General features: G+C 38.9%; 4 protein-coding genes and 2 pseudogenes across 6 annotated transcripts; 1 reads left to right on the plus strand and 5 right to left on the minus strand.

Annotated features, from left to right (window-relative positions):
* Positions 360-3,263, minus strand: LOC104766883 (annotated as a pseudogene).
* LOC104768069 lies at positions 4,269-5,236 on the plus strand (annotated as a pseudogene).
* On the minus strand, positions 5,736-9,055 carry LOC104766884 (AP-5 complex subunit mu-like). Of its 3 annotated transcripts, none has more exons than XM_010490860.2 (9): positions 8,675-9,055; positions 8,466-8,597; positions 8,040-8,373; positions 7,667-7,950; positions 6,701-7,569; positions 6,578-6,634; positions 6,442-6,489; positions 6,187-6,349; positions 5,736-6,051 (listed from the first exon to the last, which is right to left on the minus strand). In XM_010490860.2, the coding sequence occupies exons 2-8, from the start codon at positions 8,488-8,490 to the stop codon at positions 6,284-6,286; spliced, it is 1,683 nt and encodes a 560-aa protein (XP_010489162.1). In that variant the 5' UTR covers positions 8,491-8,597; positions 8,675-9,055; the 3' UTR covers positions 5,736-6,051; positions 6,187-6,283. The 3 variants fall into 3 exon arrangements, with proteins under 3 accessions (XP_010489162.1, XP_010489161.1, XP_010489160.1); XM_010490859.2 differs by having other exon boundaries at positions 6,230-6,349; positions 8,040-8,378; positions 8,675-9,054; XM_010490858.2 differs by having other exon boundaries at positions 8,040-8,378; positions 8,675-9,054.
* On the minus strand, positions 10,338-13,208 carry LOC104766885 (glutamate-rich WD repeat-containing protein 1). The gene is made up of 12 exons (XM_010490861.2): positions 13,085-13,208; positions 12,814-12,968; positions 12,474-12,552; positions 12,197-12,382; positions 11,993-12,091; positions 11,692-11,860; positions 11,496-11,599; positions 11,279-11,418; positions 11,115-11,187; positions 10,915-11,030; positions 10,712-10,829; positions 10,338-10,620 (listed from the first exon to the last, which is right to left on the minus strand). The coding sequence occupies exons 1-12, from the start codon at positions 13,127-13,129 to the stop codon at positions 10,486-10,488; spliced, it is 1,419 nt and encodes a 472-aa protein (XP_010489163.1). The 5' UTR covers positions 13,130-13,208; the 3' UTR covers positions 10,338-10,485.
* On the minus strand, positions 13,330-15,178 carry LOC104702749. Its single transcript, XM_010490863.2, has 2 exons — positions 14,796-15,178; positions 13,330-14,015 (listed from the first exon to the last, which is right to left on the minus strand). The coding sequence occupies exons 1-2, from the start codon at positions 14,902-14,904 to the stop codon at positions 13,486-13,488; spliced, it is 639 nt and encodes a 212-aa protein (XP_010489165.1). The 5' UTR covers positions 14,905-15,178; the 3' UTR covers positions 13,330-13,485.
* LOC104766887 (WD-40 repeat-containing protein MSI4) lies at positions 15,609-19,991 on the minus strand. The gene is made up of 15 exons (XM_010490864.2): positions 19,623-19,991; positions 19,142-19,205; positions 18,934-19,020; positions 18,762-18,824; positions 18,516-18,581; positions 18,297-18,371; positions 18,084-18,159; positions 17,824-18,010; positions 17,631-17,712; positions 17,479-17,552; positions 17,276-17,387; positions 16,455-16,529; positions 16,277-16,344; positions 16,093-16,192; positions 15,609-15,997 (listed from the first exon to the last, which is right to left on the minus strand). The coding sequence occupies exons 1-15, from the start codon at positions 19,901-19,903 to the stop codon at positions 15,896-15,898; spliced, it is 1,512 nt and encodes a 503-aa protein (XP_010489166.1). The 5' UTR covers positions 19,904-19,991; the 3' UTR covers positions 15,609-15,895.

The raw sequence follows: 22,119 nt of genomic DNA on the forward strand, positions 1-22,119 counted from the left end.
TTTTTTTTTTTTTTTTTTTTTTTACATCAACGAACACAAGAACGAAAGCAACAGAGACGAATACATATCCGTGGATATTTCATCAAATACCAAATTAAAAAATAATAATAATTGAATGGAAATTTAAGTAATTAATAAGTTAGGTATTTTTTACTTTTTGGACTAGCAGAAGGAAGTACAATTTTTCATACATGTCAGCAAAAAACGATGATGCAGCTATAATCTATGTGGCTCATCCATCATCACTTGTGTTAGCTTTTTTTAGCTTACAATACATAAACAGAGTACATTTGAAGATAAAAAAAAAATTAACGTAAGGAAGAAGAATAGGTTTACCCAAAAAAATAAGGGAAAGTCTCTCAAGCACGTCTTTTGGTGAGACGCCATGAGTTAGGCTCGTGGTAACGGTCATACAAAGGCTCAATGCGTTCTTGGCGCTTGCGCTTGCTCATTTTCTTAGGGTCAGAGACTTTGAAGAACCTTGGAGCTAACTCAACAAGCCACTTTGGGTCAATCACAGTTACTTCTCTCATGTACTCTTTGGTCGTCATCACAAGATCATGATATATAACCCAGTTTGGTTGTCTCTGGAACAGCGCGCTGCTCGGGTGTATATACACCGGTTGATTCTCCACTAGTGTCCTGTAACCTTCCTGTGGATCTTTCCTTGCTACATGGAAGAAGAATCCTGCCGTGATTGCTTTCCTTATCTTGGTGAAATCCTTCCCCGCACTCACCACGTCTAGTTTATACTTGTCCATAATGCTGACAAGTTGTTTCCTCACATCTTGAGCACGTCGTAACGATCTTGACTATATGAAATTTTCAAAACACCATGGACCTGACAAGTTTCTTGCCTTCCACGCCTCATATACAGCCAGTAACGTCAGGTGATCACCCTCGGGCTGGAAAAACTTTGCCCGTTTTTGGTCAGCCTGAGCTTGCTTCTCCCTCGGTCTATAAAATATGTTGTCTGTCTGGATCATAGCAATCATCGTTAAAATCTCATCGCTGCACCCGAGATCCACACTTGCTAGCAACATTTTAGAAAGCGGCGGTTCAAGAGGAAACTCTGCCATTTTTCTACCAAGCTTCGTCAACAAACCTTCTTCATCCAAAGCTCCAAGGCTGTACAACTGTTTCATTGCAGAGATCAATGCTTCTCGTTTAGGTGGATCCATGAAGCCAAAAGATATCAGGTCATTAATACCCATGGCTTTCATGGTCAGGCTTGTCATTCCAAGATTAATCCTTTGGATTTCAGGGATTGATGTAGGAAGCATCTCATTACGATATGCGCTTTCCGTGTAGAGACGGTAACATTTTCCAGGGCCAGTACGACCAGCACGTCCAGCTCTTTGCTTTGCGGATGCCTGTGAGATTGGAGTAATGACTAACGATTCTAGCCCTTGCTCTGGGATGTACACGTTCTGCTTTGCAAAACCAGGATCAACAACGTAGTATATACCATCTATTGTTAAAGAAGCTTCTGCGATATTTGTAGCTACGACCACTTTCCTTTTACCAGGAGGTGAAGGATCAAATATTCTAGATTGCATTTCACTAGGAAGGGCACTGTAAACTGGAAGTATGATGAGTTCAGTAACGTTTTTGCCTAGACCTTTCATTCTCTCATAAAGAGATTGGCATGCATAATCGATTTCTTCCTGTCCAGTCAAGAAGAGGAGAATGTCACCCTCAGGTTCAGTCAAGTGAATCTGAAGGACTGTGATCAGAGCTGCATCCAAGTAATCTGTTTCTGGCTGTTTGGTATACAGTACCTCAACAGGAAAGGTTCTTCCAGGAATGGTAAAGATGTTGCAGTTGAAGAAGTACTCAGAGAACTTCTCTGCATCCAATGTGGCAGACGTGACAATCAGACGAAGATCAAGTCGACGTTTCAACAGCTTCTTTAGAAGACCAAAAAGCACATCAGTGTGGATTGTCCGCTCGTGAGCTTCATCAAGCATGATTACAGAGTATTGAGAGAGGTTTTCATCTATCAGAATCTCTCTAAGAAGCATACCATCAGTCATGTACTTGATCACTGTATCTGGTCCAGTACAATCCTCAAACCGAATCGCATACCCTACCTCCTCTCCTAAACGACAACCAAACTCCTCAGCTACTCTCTTGGCAACAGACATCGCAGCAACCCTACGAGGCTGAGTACACCCGATCTTTCCCTTTGTTGTGTAACCTGACTCGGCAAGGTACTGAGTTACCTGTGTTGTCTTTCCAGAACCAGTCTCACCAATGACCACCAACACTTAGTTATCATGCAAAGCCTGTATAAGTTCTTTTTTCAACTTGTGTATCGGAAGGCTCTCTCTTTGTTCCTGAATAGAAAGCTTAGATCTCTGTCCAAAAGTAGGAGTTTTTCCAAAGGCATCCTTCTTCCACTCAGGCATGTCATAAGCAGATAAGCCAACACCTCTAAGCTCTTGAGCAAGATGTCTTTCACCAGTTTCAGGGATAGGGTCTTCCCATGGACGATTCAGATCCTTGGGGATTGAGTCAAGCATTGTTCTTTGCTGCTGTTCCCTCATCTCTCTCCTCTCCTTGGTGAGGGCGGACTGAAGTGCAGCTGCGCGACTCAAGGAACCCTCTGGATGTTTGATGATCTTAACCGGAGACATGTCAACAGAGTAGCTAGTTTGCCCTTGTAAGAAAGCAGGTTCGTCTTCATTCATCTCAATCTCAATCTCAACTTCTTCTTCAGCACCTTCCTCTACATAAAGCATCCCATCTCCATCCTCATCAACTCCTCTCAAAACACCAGAGGCACTCAACTGTTTCGCTTCCCACCTCTCAGGAGAGCTCATCTTCTTCATTAATGGCCTACGTGAAGAAGGTGCAACATCATTCTCCTCTACAATCCTGATTCCTGAAATCCCAGTCTTAGTTACTTGTCCATCCTTTGTTCTATACGAATCATCTTCATCTGATGAAGGCTTCCTCAGAGGAAAACCTTTGAATTTGACATCCTCACCTTCCTCTCTCTTCTTCTCAGACTTAGGCTTCGGAGGAAAAATCGCGTGGATTACAGTTAACAACGACCGGACGAAGTAATCAGGCATCTCCGCGCCTTGCTCCTTAAGCGTCTTATCGAATTCATCTACAGTCTCGGAGTGACGACCGAGATCGATGATGAACTCTGCCAAAACTTTCTCCGCGGATCCTCCTAGATGCGTTTCTAACTCGTTGCAGACATTGGATACGAGAGAGAGGTGATTCAGTTTGTTAAGCCCTTCTTTCTCCATTGCCGAAATCGAAAGCAGTCACAACGAGAGAATCCAACAAGACTGATTTCTAGGGTTTCTTTGTTTAGACCGACACGTTATATGTATTCATGAGATTTAAATAATACTAATAATTAAATGAAAATTTAAATAATTAATTCATGTCTCCCAATATACTTTTTTTAATTTAGCCATTTGAGAAAAATACCCAAAACAAAAAGAAAAAAATAGTTACAAAATCAGGGAAATCTCTATTGAAAAATAAAATTAAGTCATGTGTATTGGTAGGTTCTCACTAAATTTCTCAGAATAAAAATAAATATAAAAAAAAAATATTTTAATAAAAAAGAAGGAGATCTTATGAGATCTTCTGAGAAACCTTGAGAAACTCATAAGATCTATTACTCATGTGACACATGACATTTTCTAAGTTGTTAGAATTTGTTATAATAAATTAACTCCACAAAAAATTTAAAATCTTAATTAAACAGTTTATTTGTTATTATTTGTTATTTTTTTATTTTTTATAAATCATAAAATAAAACTAGCTATTTAACAAGTTCCATTTTGCATAATATTATTTAGTTCATATTATTTTAAAGTAATATTAGTTGATATTATATAAAATATAACTAATTAATAAAATTAAATATATTTAATAAATAATTTAGTTTGTTAATAAAATATTAATAATGTTAAGATAAAATACAAAATAAATATTCAAATAAAATTATCTTAAAATATAAAATTATATTAAAAATAATAATATTGTAAGAATGAGAAACTCATTGGATTTCTCGCACCAATGTACATACAAAATTAATCAAAAGTTCTCAAATTTCTCTACACTAAAAAAACTAATATTATATTAGCGAGAGATTCATTTGAGTCTCTACCAATGCACATGGTTTTGCTCCTTTTTACTTGTCTCGTGTTTCAAGTTTCAACCCTCTCTCTCAGGGTTTTAAGCCTTTGGTAAATAGGGTTCCGCAAAGTCTTCTTCTCTACGATTACGATTTCGAGAGGATGGAAAAAAATTGTGGGATGAAGATCGAGATCCCCAACAGCCGCAACGAGACGCTCGTGGGTTTGCTTCACGAAACCGGATCAAAAGAAGTTGTGGTCTTGTGCCATGGATTCAGATCGAACAAGGACAACGCCATCTCAAGAAACCGGCTATTGCTTTAGAGGAAGAAAAGATCAGCTCTTTTCGTTTCGATTTCTCTGGTAACGGAGACAGCCAAGGCGATTTCCACTATGGTAACTTCAACAGCGAAGCTGATGATGATCTTCATTACGTTATCCAACACTTGTCTAACAAGATGAACCGTGTGGTTCCTGTGATCCTCGGGCATAGTAAAGGAGCTGATGTGGTTCTTTTCTATGCTTCAAAGTATCGTGACAACATCCGTAATGTGGTTAATATCTCTGGACGTTTTGATCTCAAGAAAGGTGTACGACTCGGAGATAACTATCTTGAAAGGATTAAGGAACAAGGATTCATCGATGGTGTAGAGGGCCAGTCTTGTTTTCGTGTTACGCAGGAGTCGTTAATGGATAGGTTGAACACTGATATGCACGAAGCTTGTCTCAAGATTGACAAAGATTGCAAAGTCTTGACGGTTCATGGTTCGGATGACACGGTTGTACCTGTTGAAGATGCCAAGGAGTTTGCAAAGGTTATACCAAACCACAAGCTGGAGATTGTGCAAGGAGCTAATCATGGTTACAAAAATCATCAAGAGCCATTGGTTGCAACGGGTTGTGGAGTTTATTAAGACAGTGATTCTTGAACAACAACTAGTTAGTTTGTCTTTGGGAGATTGCTCATCATCATCATCATGATGTTACATTCTTGCCGTTTGCTTTTCCCTTTTTGTTCTAGTACTGTTCCATTGTATGAGCAGAATACAACATTATTTTTGTCCATAAAGTCTTGTTTGATTACAATAATTTCTGTCTTATCATTATTATACAAGCAGAGGCAGAGATAATTTATCATCAGAACCAGCAACAATCCCTTGGTGATTGGATGCTAAGACAATGCAGCTACCGTAGTGGACCTAGTTATCATTGTAATCAAATCCAACACCACCAAGGTTTAACACATTATTTGCTACGAAACACTGATAACACTGAACCAAGAAAAGACTCTTTATCTCTCATTCTAATTACCAAATCCAGAGTTAAATCAACACAAAATTTACCAGTCTTAAAGCTGCTTTACGAATTGCTCACGAGAGACGAGACCTCCACAGTCAGGATTGACAAAGACATGGAGGGTCTTCGCAGTTCGTGGATCGAATGATGACCTGTGGAGATGCCAAGGTCATACCAAACCACAAGCTGGAAATTGCACACCGAGAATGTTTATAAACCCTTAGTTACATTCGCTGCATCCAATCAAAATTTTGATATGTATTTTTCCGTTTAAAAATTACAATGAAGGCGAAATGCTTTTAACTATTTGGCTTATGTTCCTGGAGAAGAGAATGTTATTCAAAATTGACATTTTGTCACAACTGAAATCAATCAACCCATGATGAAAACCTTGAAAGTTTTGAAAGAGAGTATTATAGCTCTTGAAACAAAATGTTCAATGAAAGGACTGAGAGAGTACAATACAAAACTATGCGTAATACTTTTACAGATTTCAGACAGAGACTGGGGTCTTTCAGGCAGGTAGCTCAGACGGGAGGGTGTTCTGAATGTTGTAAGGTATTAAGATGTTGAAACCATCACCAGCAGTTGATATGATCATCCCCGGAATCTGGTTGTGCCAGTGAAGTTCCTTCAAGTCCTTTTGTCCCTGGGGTTCCCAATAAACAAGGTTATCAGACAAAAAACAAACATGGATCAAAATCAAACAAACCCGAGGCAATGATGCTAAAGTAAAAACATTCAATCTTCTTTTATCTTTAAGAAACAACAATAATGTACATACATTTAAAGATTTCACACTCTAGAAACAGACAAACAAATCGCACTTCCTCTGGGATGAGAAAACAAAACACCAGTGAGGGACAAGAGACTTGGCGGTTTTACAAGACGGCTGCAGATGGAGCCTTCCCCAATGTGTTCCACAATATATAATCCCCTGATGTCACCTGTTAACGCACACATATTATGTACGAGTCTATTTATCAACCATTTCATGGGGGCTTTCAGATTTCTATACTATATATTGGCAGTGTCTTACCTGAGCAGAAAACTCAACTGGCGACTTTGTGGTTGGGTAGATATTGACCTGGCAAAAACAAAGCGAGGCGATAATAAAGTCAGGTAATCCTGCTATGACACTGTCAACTAAATCATTCCAACTTGCAAAAGCTTACTGATTTTGTGTCGATTGACATTCGTGATACAGATGCCCCGGCTATCTTGAATGAGACCTGTAAACCAGAAGATATATTTTGAACAACAACCAATTGAAAAAAGGAAGCAAAAGACATACATACCTTGGCATAGTCATATGCTTGCCAGCAGAACGGTTCCTCCAACTCAACTGCTGGAAGATCCTTGTTCATTTTCTCCACCAAGAAGTCCTCCACGTTCACCACATTCTCTGCACCCTCACCCTCGCTCTCTTCTTCATCCCCATCCCCTCTTCTCTTGCTCTGCAATGGGCTAAATTTGATTGTCCCAGGGAAAGTTGCCTCAAGGCTTTTTCCAGAAAGACTACGTCCGCTGCCCAGAATCCTCCACTCAACAGAGTGCTCTGTGGTTAAAACAGTCCCAGCTGACGGAGTCCCATCAAATGCCACTATCCGTCTCCGTGGAAAGGGCATAGTGATAGTGCAAAATTCCATTGACAGAGGAGACTTGTAACCTTCCATGAGGTGGACCTTGAAGAGGAATGCACCCTCGTCTTCTGAGACCATTGATAGCTGATAGAAACCTTTCACTGGTGGTCCGAGCCCACAACCTGCCTGGTATCGCATGAGAACAAAGTTACCGAAGGGAGGCAGGAAAACAATGTTCTGCTTGTCAATCCCATGTGCTGGCACTTGGGCACATGGATGGAAAGATATAGCTTCGATGTGGGCTGTACTCAGCCCTGCTAGAGGAAACGATACGTCAGGCAGCCCTTCTAGCTCTGCCCGACAGTTTATCTGTCCGGCAACAGATACATTATCAGGAATCTCATCGCGGTCGTACATTGCAGCGTTCACGGTCTCATGAATTGTGAACAATAGCCTTTGCTTTCCTTTGTACAAGTATGGCTTCCATGCTGGTTGCTTAAGTTCCTGGGGAGGAGGATCAGCAGAGGAAAAGCCATTCGCCTTCATAGCAAAAATATTAGACAAGCTGAGGTCTAATGGGGTACCTGCAGAAGGGATGAAAAGAAAGCAATCAGGAGGATACAAAATGATCTAGCAGAGAACAGAATAGACCATCAACGACAGAGGGATAATAATACTAACCAAACGGCATAGCACTAGCGATAAAATTCCTAAGTAAATCTCTATCGAGTAACCTAGACCCTGATTTGGGAGCATCCGAGGATGTAGATCCAGATGTTGCAGCTCCAGACGGGGAAGAAGATGCAAGAGGTGCAGCAACAGGTTTTGCCCTGGATGAGATACCAATGCTTCCAGTGAGTGAATCAAACAAGCCCCCAACTGATGGTGAGGCACTCACAACAACCTCAGGTTCAACTGTATCACCAGAAATGATGTCAGCAAATGCATGAGCCACCATGAAAGCCCTACAACATGAGTGCGAAAAGACCACAAGGTTTAAATATTACAAGTGGTAACCATGAGAGAGTAGGAGGAGGAGAAGTTAATAAAGTACCCAGTGATGGAGGAAATGTTAAGCAAGAGAGACGACAAACTGAAATCTTCACCAACGGCTGGACCACAGTCAGATCTCCTAGATAAGGTGAGGTAATCCTTCATCTCCCTTGGGTTAACCAAAGGCAAAACGAGGATGGAGTAAAGGGATTTGGTGTGGAGAGCAATGGGCCAGAGAATGTTCTTCTCAGGCTGCTCGTTATCTCCATCATCATCATCATCATCTTGTTGGCTTAAACGAAGACTGATAATATGACGAGCGATGGGATCATCAACCCAAGAATCTGATCCTTTAGTCGATTGAGCTACACGTATGCCGTATCCACGAGTAGAGCCTTCCCTAATTCGGGATTACAAGAAATTCATCATGTTTTACATTTTGAGAGCTACCAAGAGAGAGAGAGAGAGAGAGAGAGAGAGAGAGTACCGTCTCTTTCTTCGAGTGAAAGCATTGGAGAGTTGCTGATCGGTGGGGAGTCTAGGAAGATCTAAGTCAGTGCTTTCGTTTCCCGACTTGTAAGCGGAGGAGCACCATTGCTTCTCGACGACCGGGAACCTCCTGAATTGAATTGAATTTTAAGAGTAGGGATTGGGGGCGAAAGAATGAGAGATGTTTTTTGGGGAAATAGAAAAAACCTGGAGAAGACAACATTGTCCTGATTGTTGTTGATGATCCAGAGAGCTCTGACACTGCAACCAGATTGCATAATTTGTAGATGAAATCCCCCGCGATGCAGTAACTTCGCCGTCTCCGCCGCACCTTCAAGAAATCCGTCGACGCGCCCCTGAGATCAAATTCTTGCCTCACCGATTCGTATATGGAATCGGCGGAGTTTGGGACCAGTGCAGGCGGCGCTGGTTGATTACGTGGCGAACGGTGGTGGAGGAGGTTACGAGAGGATCGTAGGAGCGGTGTTGGTGGAGAAAATAGATGCGGTGGTCCGGCAAAAGCAGACGGCGAGGTTGTTGGTAGAGACTATGTCGCCGAAATGCGAATTCAAAGTGTTTCATTGATGACACATAAGATAAGACAATTAGATAAAAATTTAATTTAATTTTTAAATTAATGTGGATTATAATTTCATATGAATATTTATGTTTATGGACTATGCTACTACTATGGAGTAGCCCTCGGCGTTCAGATTTTCGGTTCGGTTTGGATCGAATCGGATTTTCGGTTCGGTTTAGATCGGATCGGATTTTTCGAATTTCGAATTTTGGATTTTTCGGATCTATAATTTTAAAATCCGTTCGGATATTTTCAAATTTTAGATTTGGATCAAATTCAGATCAGATTTTTCGGGTTCAGATTCGGTTATCCGAAATACTCAAAAATCTAAAATTTTCTGTCCAAATCTATTCAAACTACTTTAAATGAACCAAAATATCTAAAAATTACGCTTATGTTTTTACCTAAATATATTCAAAAATAGTTGTAATTCATGAAAATATTTAAAATATCCAAAAATTTAAACTTTTAGACACCTAAGTTATTACAACTTATAAGTATTACTAAGATATTATTACTATGTATTTTTATTTTGGGCATGTTCGGATATCCATTCGGATTTCGGTTCGGATCGGGTTCGGATTTTCGGATCCTTAAATTCAAAATCCGTTCGGATATTTCTAAATTTTCGGTTCGAATCGGATTGGATTTTTAGATCACATGATGACCGAGTATACTGTCTATACAAGCAGAGAGGCAGAGATCATTTATTATCAGAAGCAGCAACAAACCCTTTGGTGATTGGATGCTAAAACAATGCAGCTACCATAATATGGTCACGGTAATCAAACCCCCAGCTTTAACACATTTGCTACGCAACACTGGTAACACTTAACCCTACGCAACACTGGTAACACTTAACCAAGAAAGGATCCTTACCTCGATCTCATTCTAATTACCAAATCCAGAGTTAAAAAAGCTGCTTTATGAAGTGCTCACGAGAGACGAGACCTCCACAGTCAGGATTGTCAAAGAATGGAGGGTCTTCACTGTTTGTGGATCGGATGATAACCTGTGGAAGATGCCAAGGTCATACCAAACCACAAGCTGGAAATTGCGCAAGGAGAAACATTGCTATACTGCTAAACATCCAAGTCAAATATGTTTATAAACCCTCAAGTTACATTCGCTGCATTCAATCCAAATTTTGATATGTATCTTTCGGTTTTAAAATTACGATCAAGGCGACCACTTTCAAATTCTACCAGCTTCTAACTATTTATTTGGCTTATGTTCCTGGAGAAGAGAATGTTATATTCAATCAAAATTGACATTTTGTCACAACTGAAATCAACCAACAGATGATGAAAACCTTGAAAGTTTTGAAAGAGAGTATAGTAGTTACTTGAAACAAAAAAGTTCAATGGAAGAACTGAGAGAGTACAATACAAAACTATGCGTAATACTTTTAAGAGAATTCAGACAAAGACTGGGTCTTTCAGGCAGGTAGCTCAGACGGAAGTGTGTTCTGAATGTTGTAAGGCATTAAGATGTTGAAACCATCACCAGCAGTTGATATGATCATCCCCGGAATCTGGTTGTGCCAGTGAAGTTCCTTCAAGTCCTTTTGTCCCTGGGGTTCCCAATAAACAAGGTTATCAGACAAAAATAAAACACATGGATCAAACAAACCCGAGGCAATGATGCTAAAGTAAAAATGTTACTTGGTGAACGAAGAGAAGCTGAGGAGGCAAGTCTTGAGGTGTGTTCACTTGCTCCTTGGTCTGTGCTTTGAACTCTGCCTCTTCTTCTTCATCCTTCTCTAAGGATAGATCCCATATCCTGCAAACACAACAGATAGCAAAAATCAATTGATACAGCTTGCAGGTTTTTCTGAAGAGAATAGGTGTACTGTTTTCTGGCTTACGTGAGCTGGTGATCACTGGATGTGACTGCAAGTGTTGAGGCTTCATGAGCGCTCCATTCAATTGACGTAATAGGATGCTTATGGTACTCAAAATGTGCTACCACAGCATCTCCACCCTAGTTCAAGATACATATGCTACTATATCAGAATCTTGTTAAGAGATTGCCAAGGAAAATATAAAGCTACGGTTAAAAACCTACTTTGACCAGTCTAAGATCACGAATGGAGAATGTCCCGTCATCACTTCCTGAGGCCAACATGCAACTAGCCAGCCTTCACGAAAAAAGAAAAATTAATATTGAGCCATTTGTGGGTAATACCACATCCAACAGAATAAAGTTATACAGAATAGAGGCACAAGAACCTGTTCCATGAGATTACATTCACATCTGCGTTATGTGCCTTGAAAGATAATGCAGGTGACTTCCCAAGTCGGATGTCCCAGACTGCAACACTCCCATCCACAGAACATGAAGCAAACACGTTTTCCTCGGCTGGACTCCACTGGAATAAAGAAAAAGAATGTTCAGCGAAAAGGAAATGGTACCAGCAGACATACAATTTAGCTGCAAGCAGTTTACTTGTAGATCTTCAACACTTGCAGTGTGTCCGGCAAACGGAACAGGATCAACAGTCCAGGAACCAGAAGCTGGCTGCCACAAGTGAATCATACTCTTGCAGTCCCCTAGCCAGTCAAAAAATAGATAAATTTGTTGACTATATTGAAAAGTATATGTAACTGTTTGAGTGTTGCAGAAATTTCTGAGGTAAATATACCGGAAAGAAGTCTTCCAGCGGTTGCAGGGCTCCAATCTAAAGCATAGCCTTCGTCTTTGTGGCCGGAAAAGTTAACTAAGGGCGCTTGGTTAAGAACTGGTGCAGTTCCATCTTTACCTTCTGTTTCTGATTCGGCTAAAGCATTAAGATGAGAGCTCATGTCCCACACCTGCCAAAAAACACAAAAGCTAATCCACTATAACAAAGACACATATAAACAACCACCCAATCTACGTAAGTAGACACAAAAATATATCCATATTGCCCAAATGCTGAGCTAATAACAAGGACATAATCTTACCTGTACATGACCAGAATCTTCCCAAGAGACACAGATATGAGAATTTTGTGGCATTGCACGTATACGGTTAACGCATCCATGGTGAGCAACCCTGCGAACCTGTATATCAAAATTTCAGAGACAAATAAGCAACCAGGAGAACTCTCTTGAGTTCAGAGAGGACAGATATTATTAACAGAAGATTTAAAACGAATCAAGAATTACCTGAATATTTGGAGTTTTGGAAGCTTCATCGTCGCTTTCCTCATCGCTGTCACTGTCATCTTCATCATCCTCATCCTCCATAGCATCTTCACCATTCCCTACTGTCTTGGGAACAACATCACGTCTCTTACCAGATACGTTGGTGATTTTAAATAATCCTATGGAGTTATGAGCTGCTTTCTCAGCCTAAAGAAATGTATTTACAGGAGTTAAAAACTTACCACAAGATTTTAGAAGCAAGAATACATACGAAGATATAAAAAATTGCAAAACATACTTGAGTACCAGCCACCATATAAAGTGTGTGAGGAAACTCAGTTCGGTTCAAACCCAACTTATCAGCCAAAATGTCGAAACTGAAGAAGGGAATAGAAAGCCATCAAATCACCAAAACTTGCATAGTAATCATTCACAGACACTAAACTTCTTAACTTAATGCATCAAACATTAAGATAATATACTGGCTAAATGCTAATACATTTAGAACATATAAAATTATCTCTTACAATCTCTAAAGTCTCACGCTTTCTGCTAAATTACATGAATACAATCCATTCTAGATTCACCACTTCGACTTAAACAAGAACACATGGATATAATTACAAATGAAAATTTACCTCAGACAGGGCCAACCAACATGGAACCCATGAAGAGAATTATAAGCAGAAGGGTCACACTGCAGTTCCTCTCCATCTTCGAGCGTATCAACACCTGGTTGCCAAACCCTAGTTGGTATCGATGGTATCTCGGAAGAAGACGCCTCTGCCTTCTTCTGTTAAATTCCACCAAAAAAAAAACAAATCCAATTCACGCAAATTAGGTTTTGATTTGAGGAAATCAGATTGAAGAATTGAGCAAGAGAGCAAGTACAGATTCAAAAGTTCGAACCTTGTTCTTCCTCTTTGACTTCTTAGGGTTTAAGCTGCGAACCATTTTCTCCTCGTTCTGATTCTAATTTACTAATTACTACTCTGTGAAGAAGGGACGAAGATGATCAATTTAGGATTCTTCAGCTGCTCTAGGGTTTAAGCTATTTATACCCTCCTCCTCAGAAACACCTTATGTTTAATTGAATTTATTTTGAAGTCCTTTTATCTTATAAGAAATAAAACATTACCCTATAGTTTATAAAATTACCATTCTCAACCCCAAGAAGTCACATTTATAACTGTTCTTTGAGGACTTATGCTATTCGTTGATTAGAGTAACAATCATAGTAGTAGAACTAAAAAGACAACGTTCAATTTGGTGTACTAACAAAAAAAATCAAGTACACTTAGTTTCTGTTTCTACTTGGAGAAGAATTTGTCCCAGTCACGTAGGGAAGAATCAACGGAATCATCAGGGAGAAGTTTGGGAATCCTATCGGCGCGAATGAACTGTTTCAGAATAGCTTTCTCTTCGTCGATTCGTTTCTTTTCTGTTCTGTCTTTTGGTTCCATCTTCCTTTCCTCTTCCAAGATCCACTTGAACAGCTCCTTTTGCTCATCTTCTGGAATCGGTTTCCTTGCTACCTTTACAGGCTCGGTTGACACAGTCTGAAACATCGGCTGATCAACTGCATCTGTGAACTCAAACAGCGGATCCAGTTCAGGGACCGGTTTGGTTTCTTGCTTCTCCGGTAATGCACTTTCTGCTTCCGTAGCCTTGTTATTAGTCTCTGCAACTCTGCTGTCGTCTACACCTTTCTTCTCGACATCATCAGTGTTGACAACACCCTTTTTCACACCACCTTTGTTTCTGGCCTCGCTGCTCTTTTTCCCTTTCTTCTTCTCATCCGCATCAATGTCTTTTTCTCGTTTTATCGCAAATATATAAGCTGCAGAAACAAGGGATCAAAAAATTCAGCAAAAACATTGAAGTGGACCACCATGAATGCTGCTATATCATATTCAAACTGCTTATAATGCCAGACATCAAACATGCTTTTCTCAATTATGATTCAGACCAAGCTTATAGTTCTGACAACAAAACAGAATCGAGATGGGGGGTTTAGTTTAGTGAGAGTATGTTATAGAAAGCTAGTTTAAAAACTATGCTGAAACATTAATAAGAATGAGCACAGGACAATAAGATGTGCAATCATGTCCATGAATCAGAAAAATTTACAAGAAGTTGAGTGCACCCTCTATTCAATGTAACTGTTTAGCCAAGATATATAATAATATACACACACACACACACACACACACACACACACAGAGAGAGATAGAGATAGAGATAGAGATAGTTGTTTATAAATACTACCGTTCCTATCCCTGAAAACATCAACAGTGGCTGAGATGAAAGTCCAAGACAATGTCCATTCAATGAGCATGCTCTAACTCTAATATCATAGAAGTACGATATAATCAAACAATCAAGGAGTAATGTCATGGAATAATGAGCGTTCTTGGAGAATCAAAGCAAAGGGAAAAGGTGCAAGTACTAAGATTGTAAGCATAATTTATGACTACTACTGCTAGAAGAATTTGTCTAGTTTCTTGAAACATTAGTAAAGAAAAGGAAACAAATTTCTCAGCTAGGCATTACATCAAACACATTACGGGCGTAATAAAACTAAGAAAACCCAATTATATAAAGTAATGAAATTTCAAACCTGCAAAACCGAGATTGAAGATCATCGTAGCTCGCCAGCCTACTTTCTGAAGTTTGGAGACCACTTTCTGAGGAGGTTGGGATCCAGACGGAGATGATGATGATTCCATCGATTCCTCCAATGGAGAGATTTCGCGAAACCCCCCGCCCGACTTAAAAAGAGTTTCTCGAGCAAATTAAGTATCGTCGGAAAAATTAAAGATAATGTAGGTGTGACGTCTATAAAACCCTAATTTGATGAATTTGCTTCCCTGCCCTTTTTCTCAAGCAATACATTGATTGATTCTCTCTTTACACTTTTTTGTTCTTCGTATTGAATGATCTTCTTCTCTTCTCTGACTGATCTTGACAGACGTATGATTCTGCCTGCGATTGGGTTTTGGAAAGTCTCTAGCTCATCAAGAGACTTCTTGATAAAGCCTATTTATTAAGCCTGGGGGACCATTAACGTAAAAAGCCCATTAAAAAAAAAGTAAAAGCAAACCTTTTCATAAACCCTTTTATCTTATTTTTATTGTACAGTCTTAAATTATATGACCAAAAGGGTTAGTGATTGATTGATTGTGGTCAACGAATTGATTACCAGATTGTAATAAACTCTGTTTAGGGTTTTACATAAGATAATAATCACGAAGTCCTCTATTGCTAAATGTGACGAGAACAAAATTCTTACCAGTTTACAAATTTCACGCTGCTTTTATACTGTATTTTACATTTTAATCTAAATAAGAGAATACGGCTATGTTATTTTTGCCACAAGCTCGATGCAACGGGGTTGCTCTGGGTCTCTGGCTTCAGAGAAGGAATTATTAGGTTCAGGCCAAGCATTGAAAACTTTAACCAAAACACATAAAAAGTTGGTCCGATCCGATTAACATCTCAGTTGGACAAAACCAGCACCTAAGAGTCTGATGGAAACATGATCAAGAACCAAAGCCATGTACCCCTAAATGGTTTTGAAACGTCCTAAAAGCTACCAATATCTCAAAAGACGAACCAGAGTTTCAAAAACCCAAGACTCCTCGCTAAACCGACATCTAAACCACATTAGTTTAACATAGACGATAAATAGATAGACCACGGCACTTTATTTCTTTACTCTCAAGGTTTGGAGGCACAAGTCATTACATGCGACTTGAACTTCTCCAGTTCTTGCAGGACTTCGTCTTCTGGTCTGTAAATCAAGTCACTCATCCTCCATATCTGCCAAAGACGAACGTAAAAACAACATTTTCAGTTTTATCGAAAATAATTGCATATCGACTTGTTGAGGTACCACGAAAGTGTTTGAAGGTTACCTGCAATGTTCCACCTCCACCAGTCGTCTCACAGTCATCAGAAACACTGACAATAGTCCAAGGGTCCGACGCATTCCAGTGGAAATCAACAACTTTGTCCCTAAGAAAGTATACAAATGAAGGAACTTAGAAGTAAGTTAATGAGAAAAGCAAACAAGGGACTTATGATTAAGTCCTTAAGAACCTGTGACCAGCATGCTGGAAGAAGAGTCCAGCAGGGCTTTTAGCTGCACGACCAGACTTCTTACTGACCTGATAAATACTCAAACAAAACAAACATGAGAACAATGAATTGTCTTTCTGTGATGAAAGTGAAGAAAGGTTGACTTCAGACATATCTGAGTGAAATTATATGTACACACCATGTCATAATCCCAGATGTTCAAAAGACCATCTTCTGCAGAACTCCCAAAAACAGATGACTTATCCGGAGACCACTAAAATGATTAACAAGATGGTGTCAGTGGGTTAATCGATATACATCATACTAGAAGAATAAAAATATAGCATTTGTTGAAACCTGAACACAAAGAACAGCAGCTTTGTGGCCCTCAAATTTGTAAATAGGCGAACCGACTCCATTTGAGGTAAGGCTCCTACGGTCATACAACCGGACAGTATTGTCTGCTGACCTGAAACATTCAACTATTAATTAGTATATGTATGCATATGCTAAACGTTTTCTTACTTCATATATTAAGTGTGTATGAATAATCTCCATACCCTGTCAGGATCAGATTGTCGTCATGAGGATTCCAATCGACACAATGAAGATCAGCATCATGCGCCTTCGCAACCTGGTGAACACAAAGCAAAAATAAAGATAAAAGAAGATAAATTTTCAAACTTTTGATAAGATTAAGAAGATAGAGTACCTTGGTGACAGGGTTTGTGCCAGTTCTTGCATCCCATAGTATAAGGCAAGAATCATCACCAACACTGCAGAATTCTTGTGCACTTCACGACATAAAAGTTTGCCAGTAGCATCATTAGAAAAGCATGAAAAATTATGTGTTTTGCATCAAAAAAATACGAGATCAGNTGTTCAAAAGACCATCTTCTGCAGAACTCCCAAAAACAGATGACTTATCCGGAGACCACTAAAATGATTAACAAGATGGTGTCAGTGGGTTAATCGATATACATCATACTAGAAGAATAAAAATATAGCATTTGTTGAAACCTGAACACAAAGAACAGCAGCTTTGTGGCCCTCAAATTTGTAAATAGGCGAACCGACTCCATTTGAGGTAAGGCTCCTACGGTCATACAACCGGACAGTATTGTCTGCTGACCTGAAACATTCAACTATTAATTAGTATATGTATGCATATGCTAAACGTTTTCTTACTTCATATATTAAGTGTGTATGAATAATCTCCATACCCTGTCAGGATCAGATTGTCGTCATGAGGATTCCAATCGACACAATGAAGATCAGCATCATGCGCCTTCGCAACCTGGTGAACACAAAGCAAAAATAAAGATAAAAGAAGATAAATTTTCAAACTTTTGATAAGATTAAGAAGATAGAGTACCTTGGTGACAGGGTTTGTGCCAGTTCTTGCATCCCATAGTATAAGGCAAGAATCATCACCAACACTGCAGAATTCTTGTGCACTTCACGACATAAAAGTTTGCCAGTAGCATCATTAGAAAAGCATGAAAAATTATGTGTTTTGCATCAAAAAAATACGAGATCAGAAGGAGGAGTCTGTTCTATGAAGTTACCTCGTTGGGCTGAATGCCACATCTTCAACAGTATCTTCATGGCCATGATATACACCTCGGGGGCCAACAGAAGGACTCTCATTCTTATCACTACCTTCACCAGTCTGTTTGACGATAGATCCAGAAGCTGTCCCAGCAGTTGTGATGTGGTCCTGGATACTCCACAAAACAACTGATTTGTCCTTGCCTAAGAGAACAAATTTCGTATGAGAAACTGGCAAACCACAGGATTGGACATTACAAATCACAGAAACACAAACCTCCAGAGAGCACAAAGGGTTCAGTTGGGCACATTGCAAGAGCAAATTCAGCATTATCTTGGTGTCCAGTTAGTATCTGCAATAAAGATGGTTCAGATGATGCAAACAACTAGCACTATCTAAGAAGATATCACTTCCACTGATGAGATTAGAACACACAAAAATGAAGCGCAAGCAATAATTTGCAACAACAGTTCACGAAAGCGGTCATACCAAATCCGGTCGGGAATTTGCAGCTCCAAGCACCGCATGACGGTTTGGTTGCGTTTCAACATCCCATATGAGCACCTGGAAGCAAAGTATTGTATTCAGATAACTGAAACTGGGAATACGTCCAAAACAAAGGATTCTCTTTGACTGCCAAATAGAGAGGTAACACCGACATATTTCGAGTTGCTATGACCAGAACAAAATAGAAGAAGCAAAACTTACATCAGGACTGTCGGTGTGAGTAGCAACAATCTTACTGTTCTGCGGGAGTTCCCTGATTCTGTTAACCTGCAATTGCAAATTGGTGATGAATACACATCAAAACAGGGTTTACTTTCACCAAAATGCCAAACTGAGTAACTTCATGCATTGGTTTGAACAGCTACGCAGATACAGTTAATGCACCAAATAGAAATAGAAGCAACAATGTCGATACAGTAATATCTCGAGAGTAGACAGTTATCGCACCTCTCCAGGGTGAATGATGGTCTTGTACTTCTTCACAAATGGAGAACGTGCTTCTTCATTGAACTGAACATTAGCAGAAGATATTGAATAACTGTCATGACAGGAAATCCTTGGGGGAGGATAATAAGGAAAAAGGCACAAGATTAGTAGGAAAAGCCCACTAATAAATTACCTGAGATATGTGCTCTGCTGCAGCGACCCTTGGCTTAACAACTTCGCAATTGGCTATGACCAGAGTATTAGGCACACTGCCATCAGTCTGGTGACACAACCAAGAAAGATACAGATGTGATGAGAAATAGACAGATACTCTGAGAACGTGAGGCAACTAACTGGTACGTTTATAGCGAGTAAGATACAAAAGAAAGTGAAAACCCTACTTGCTCTGAGAGATACAGACGCTGGCGATTCTTGTAGGTCGCTTGGTCAAGCTGAGGACCCCATCTGTTAAAAAATCAAACAACAATTCACCAAATGAAACCTCTTTAGCACAAGAACTAAAAAGACTTTCATCAGATATGTAAACAGCTGAAACCTACAAATTTCCTCAAAAATCATTTGTAACACACCAAAACCATTGAATAGAACAACATAAATATATCTGAAAACTTAAAGGAAATAAGCACAAGATCCAAAACGCTAAACACCAAACCCTAACTGGAATATTCGAAAAAATAATCTCACTTAAACCCAGAAATCGAGAAAATGTATCTCTCAGCAATTTTTGTTTTGTTCTTCAAATTAAGCAGAAATGCAACTCAATCCACACATCGTAATGTTCAAAGATAACCCAGGAACACAAATTAAGCGGAAGATGACGATTTTAAGCGAAACCCTAGAAGAGAAAAAAGTGGAGGAGACCTGCAAGAGAGTGAAGGCCAGACGAGGTTGTGGTTGGCGAGCCAATCGTAGAGAATGGGGACGAGACCTTTCCACTGAGAGTACTTCTCGTCGACGCTCGGCTGCTGCTGCGACGTTTTCTTCCCGCTTTCCTTCATTTTGCCACCTTGCTGAGACGACGGCGTCTGAGAATCGTCCTTGTTTTTAGGTTTCCGACCTCTCTTCTTCGGCCCAGAAGCTACGGTTCCTCCGCTCGGCGTCGTCGCTTGAGGAGACACTGCTGCTGCTTCGTCGCTCTCCATTTCTCTCTCTCTCTCTCTCTCTCTCTTCTTTCGTCTCTTTTTTGTCTTTTCTTCAGTATTGTTTGTATCCTCTCTCCTCTTCGCCTCTCACAAACAAATCAACCACCGTTCCACTTTCATTTTATTTTTTATTTATTTAATTATACGATATTAAAAAATAAATTAATTATAGAATAATTTTCAAATATATCACCAATTTAAGTTTTTATTCCAAAACTAACACACATTTTTAATTATTCCAAATTTAGCACAATTTTAATTTTAGAGAAATTATCTAAATAAAAAAAATTAAATAAAACTAAAAGAAAGGAGAAAACGCAGCGGTCACCGTCTATACAAAAAACCTAAAAACTTTCAGTTGAATTCTAGAGATTCAGAGGAGGAGAAGGACAAAGAGCAAAATAGGGTACATATGGGGAAGAAGCAAGGAGAGAGAGGAAAAGCTTTGATTTGGAGGATTGATGCAGCAAATGAAATCAGAGATGATGTTGATTGCCGCGATTGAAATCAGCAATTGCATTCCCGACATTGAAGAAGAGCCCAAGCATGAATCTAAAGACCAAAGAGATCTTCGAGCTCTAGTTCAGAAAGACGAGATACCCAAGCTTTGAGGTCCCATTCCCTATCTCTAATTTTAATTTGAATAATTTAGTTGGTGTTGGATTTGGAGAGTTTTTTGATTTGTGACCTTCAACAAGGATAAATCCCATGACAAAGGTGACGAAGGTTTTGTTTTTTTTGCTCCATTGTTTAGAACATATCGATCGTATTGATTTGTTACCAAAAGTTCTTTTACCTTTCGTAAAAACAGTAAATTTGATTTTGAATATAATGGATTGTTTCCTCTACCATGTCAATACAATTTCTAGGATTATTTGTCTACTATTCATGATCTGTTTGTATCTTCTCGAAATTTACGTTAGTTGATAACAAATGCAGGGAAGCGTAGAGTTGAGTGGAGTCTAATATAAACAATTGGTCAAGTCATTTCTAGTTGAAGAAAATTAGAGTGGTGAGTTTTTTTTTCTTTGCTAATAAAACTAAAGCATTAGCAGTAGTGATTATTTGATTTCATAGTATATGGATATGGAATTTCATGGTCAAGGTTGTGTACATTATACTTCCTTGTAGACACTAATCACTAGCTTCACTTCAATTTCCTCTTTTAGCGTAGTGGAATTCTATTAAATGTAATAGAGAGAGTCCTTTTCACTTTTTGTGTTAGCACAGGGAAAGTTGTGATGGTTTTGGGATTTAATAATTTTGATTGTTGCATGTTTATTGTTTGTTGATTGTATATTGATGTATTTCTTAGTCATATTTGAAGATTAAGGAAGCATTGTTGAGAATTGATGAAGAATTTCCTGAAATTAATTCACTGAGTTCATTTTTTAACACAGGAAATAGGGTTGAAGGTTTCTCTAAGCTAGGTGATGTACATGCAGATGACACAAGATGCAAGTATGCTTTGGATATATGTAGATGAGACTGTGTTCTTTTATCCAATTTTACTCTATATGTTGTTTAGAAATATATAATGCTTGAGAAACATTTTTAGATTATTTGGTACGTGTATGATGTATAACATTCTCGCATATATATGTTAGCACTTTGCCTTAACTATGACTGAACTTCATAAATGATTATAGGAAATTCAGATAGGATTGTATGAAATTCGGGAAGGGTATATGAAATTCAGGAAGGATTTCCTTGAACTTCATGATGATTTTCATAAAAAAATTTAGATTTCCAAACATCAGAATATGCACAAAAATGAAATCATTATCCCTCACTAATGGAGTAATCTACTAATATTTGACACACTGATCCAAAATACACAAAAATATATATTTAGAAACACATATATTTAAATTTATGAAGGGTTCAATAATATTTAGGAATCACTTCTTGAAATTCATGATGGTCTTCGTAAAAATAATAGTAACAAATATTACATATTAAAGTGTTCTTGCTTAAATTCAGGATAGTTTTGGATGCTCCACCATGGAACATCTTGTTCATCATCAACTCTACGTTTCTTCTTTGGAACAACATACTCAACTTCCTTACACTGTTTCTTTCTTCTTTGCTGAAATCAATATGTAAACAAAAAAACCCACGTTACAATATAACACATCAAAGATATCACACACTTCGCCAACACAAGACACAAGATAATTCTATTTTGTAAAGAAACATTTCGAAGACATCATAGA

The sequence above is a fragment of the Camelina sativa genome, chromosome 19, assembly GCF_000633955.1.
Source record: "Camelina sativa cultivar DH55 chromosome 19, Cs, whole genome shotgun sequence".
Taxonomy (NCBI): Eukaryota; Viridiplantae; Streptophyta; class Magnoliopsida; order Brassicales; family Brassicaceae; genus Camelina; species Camelina sativa.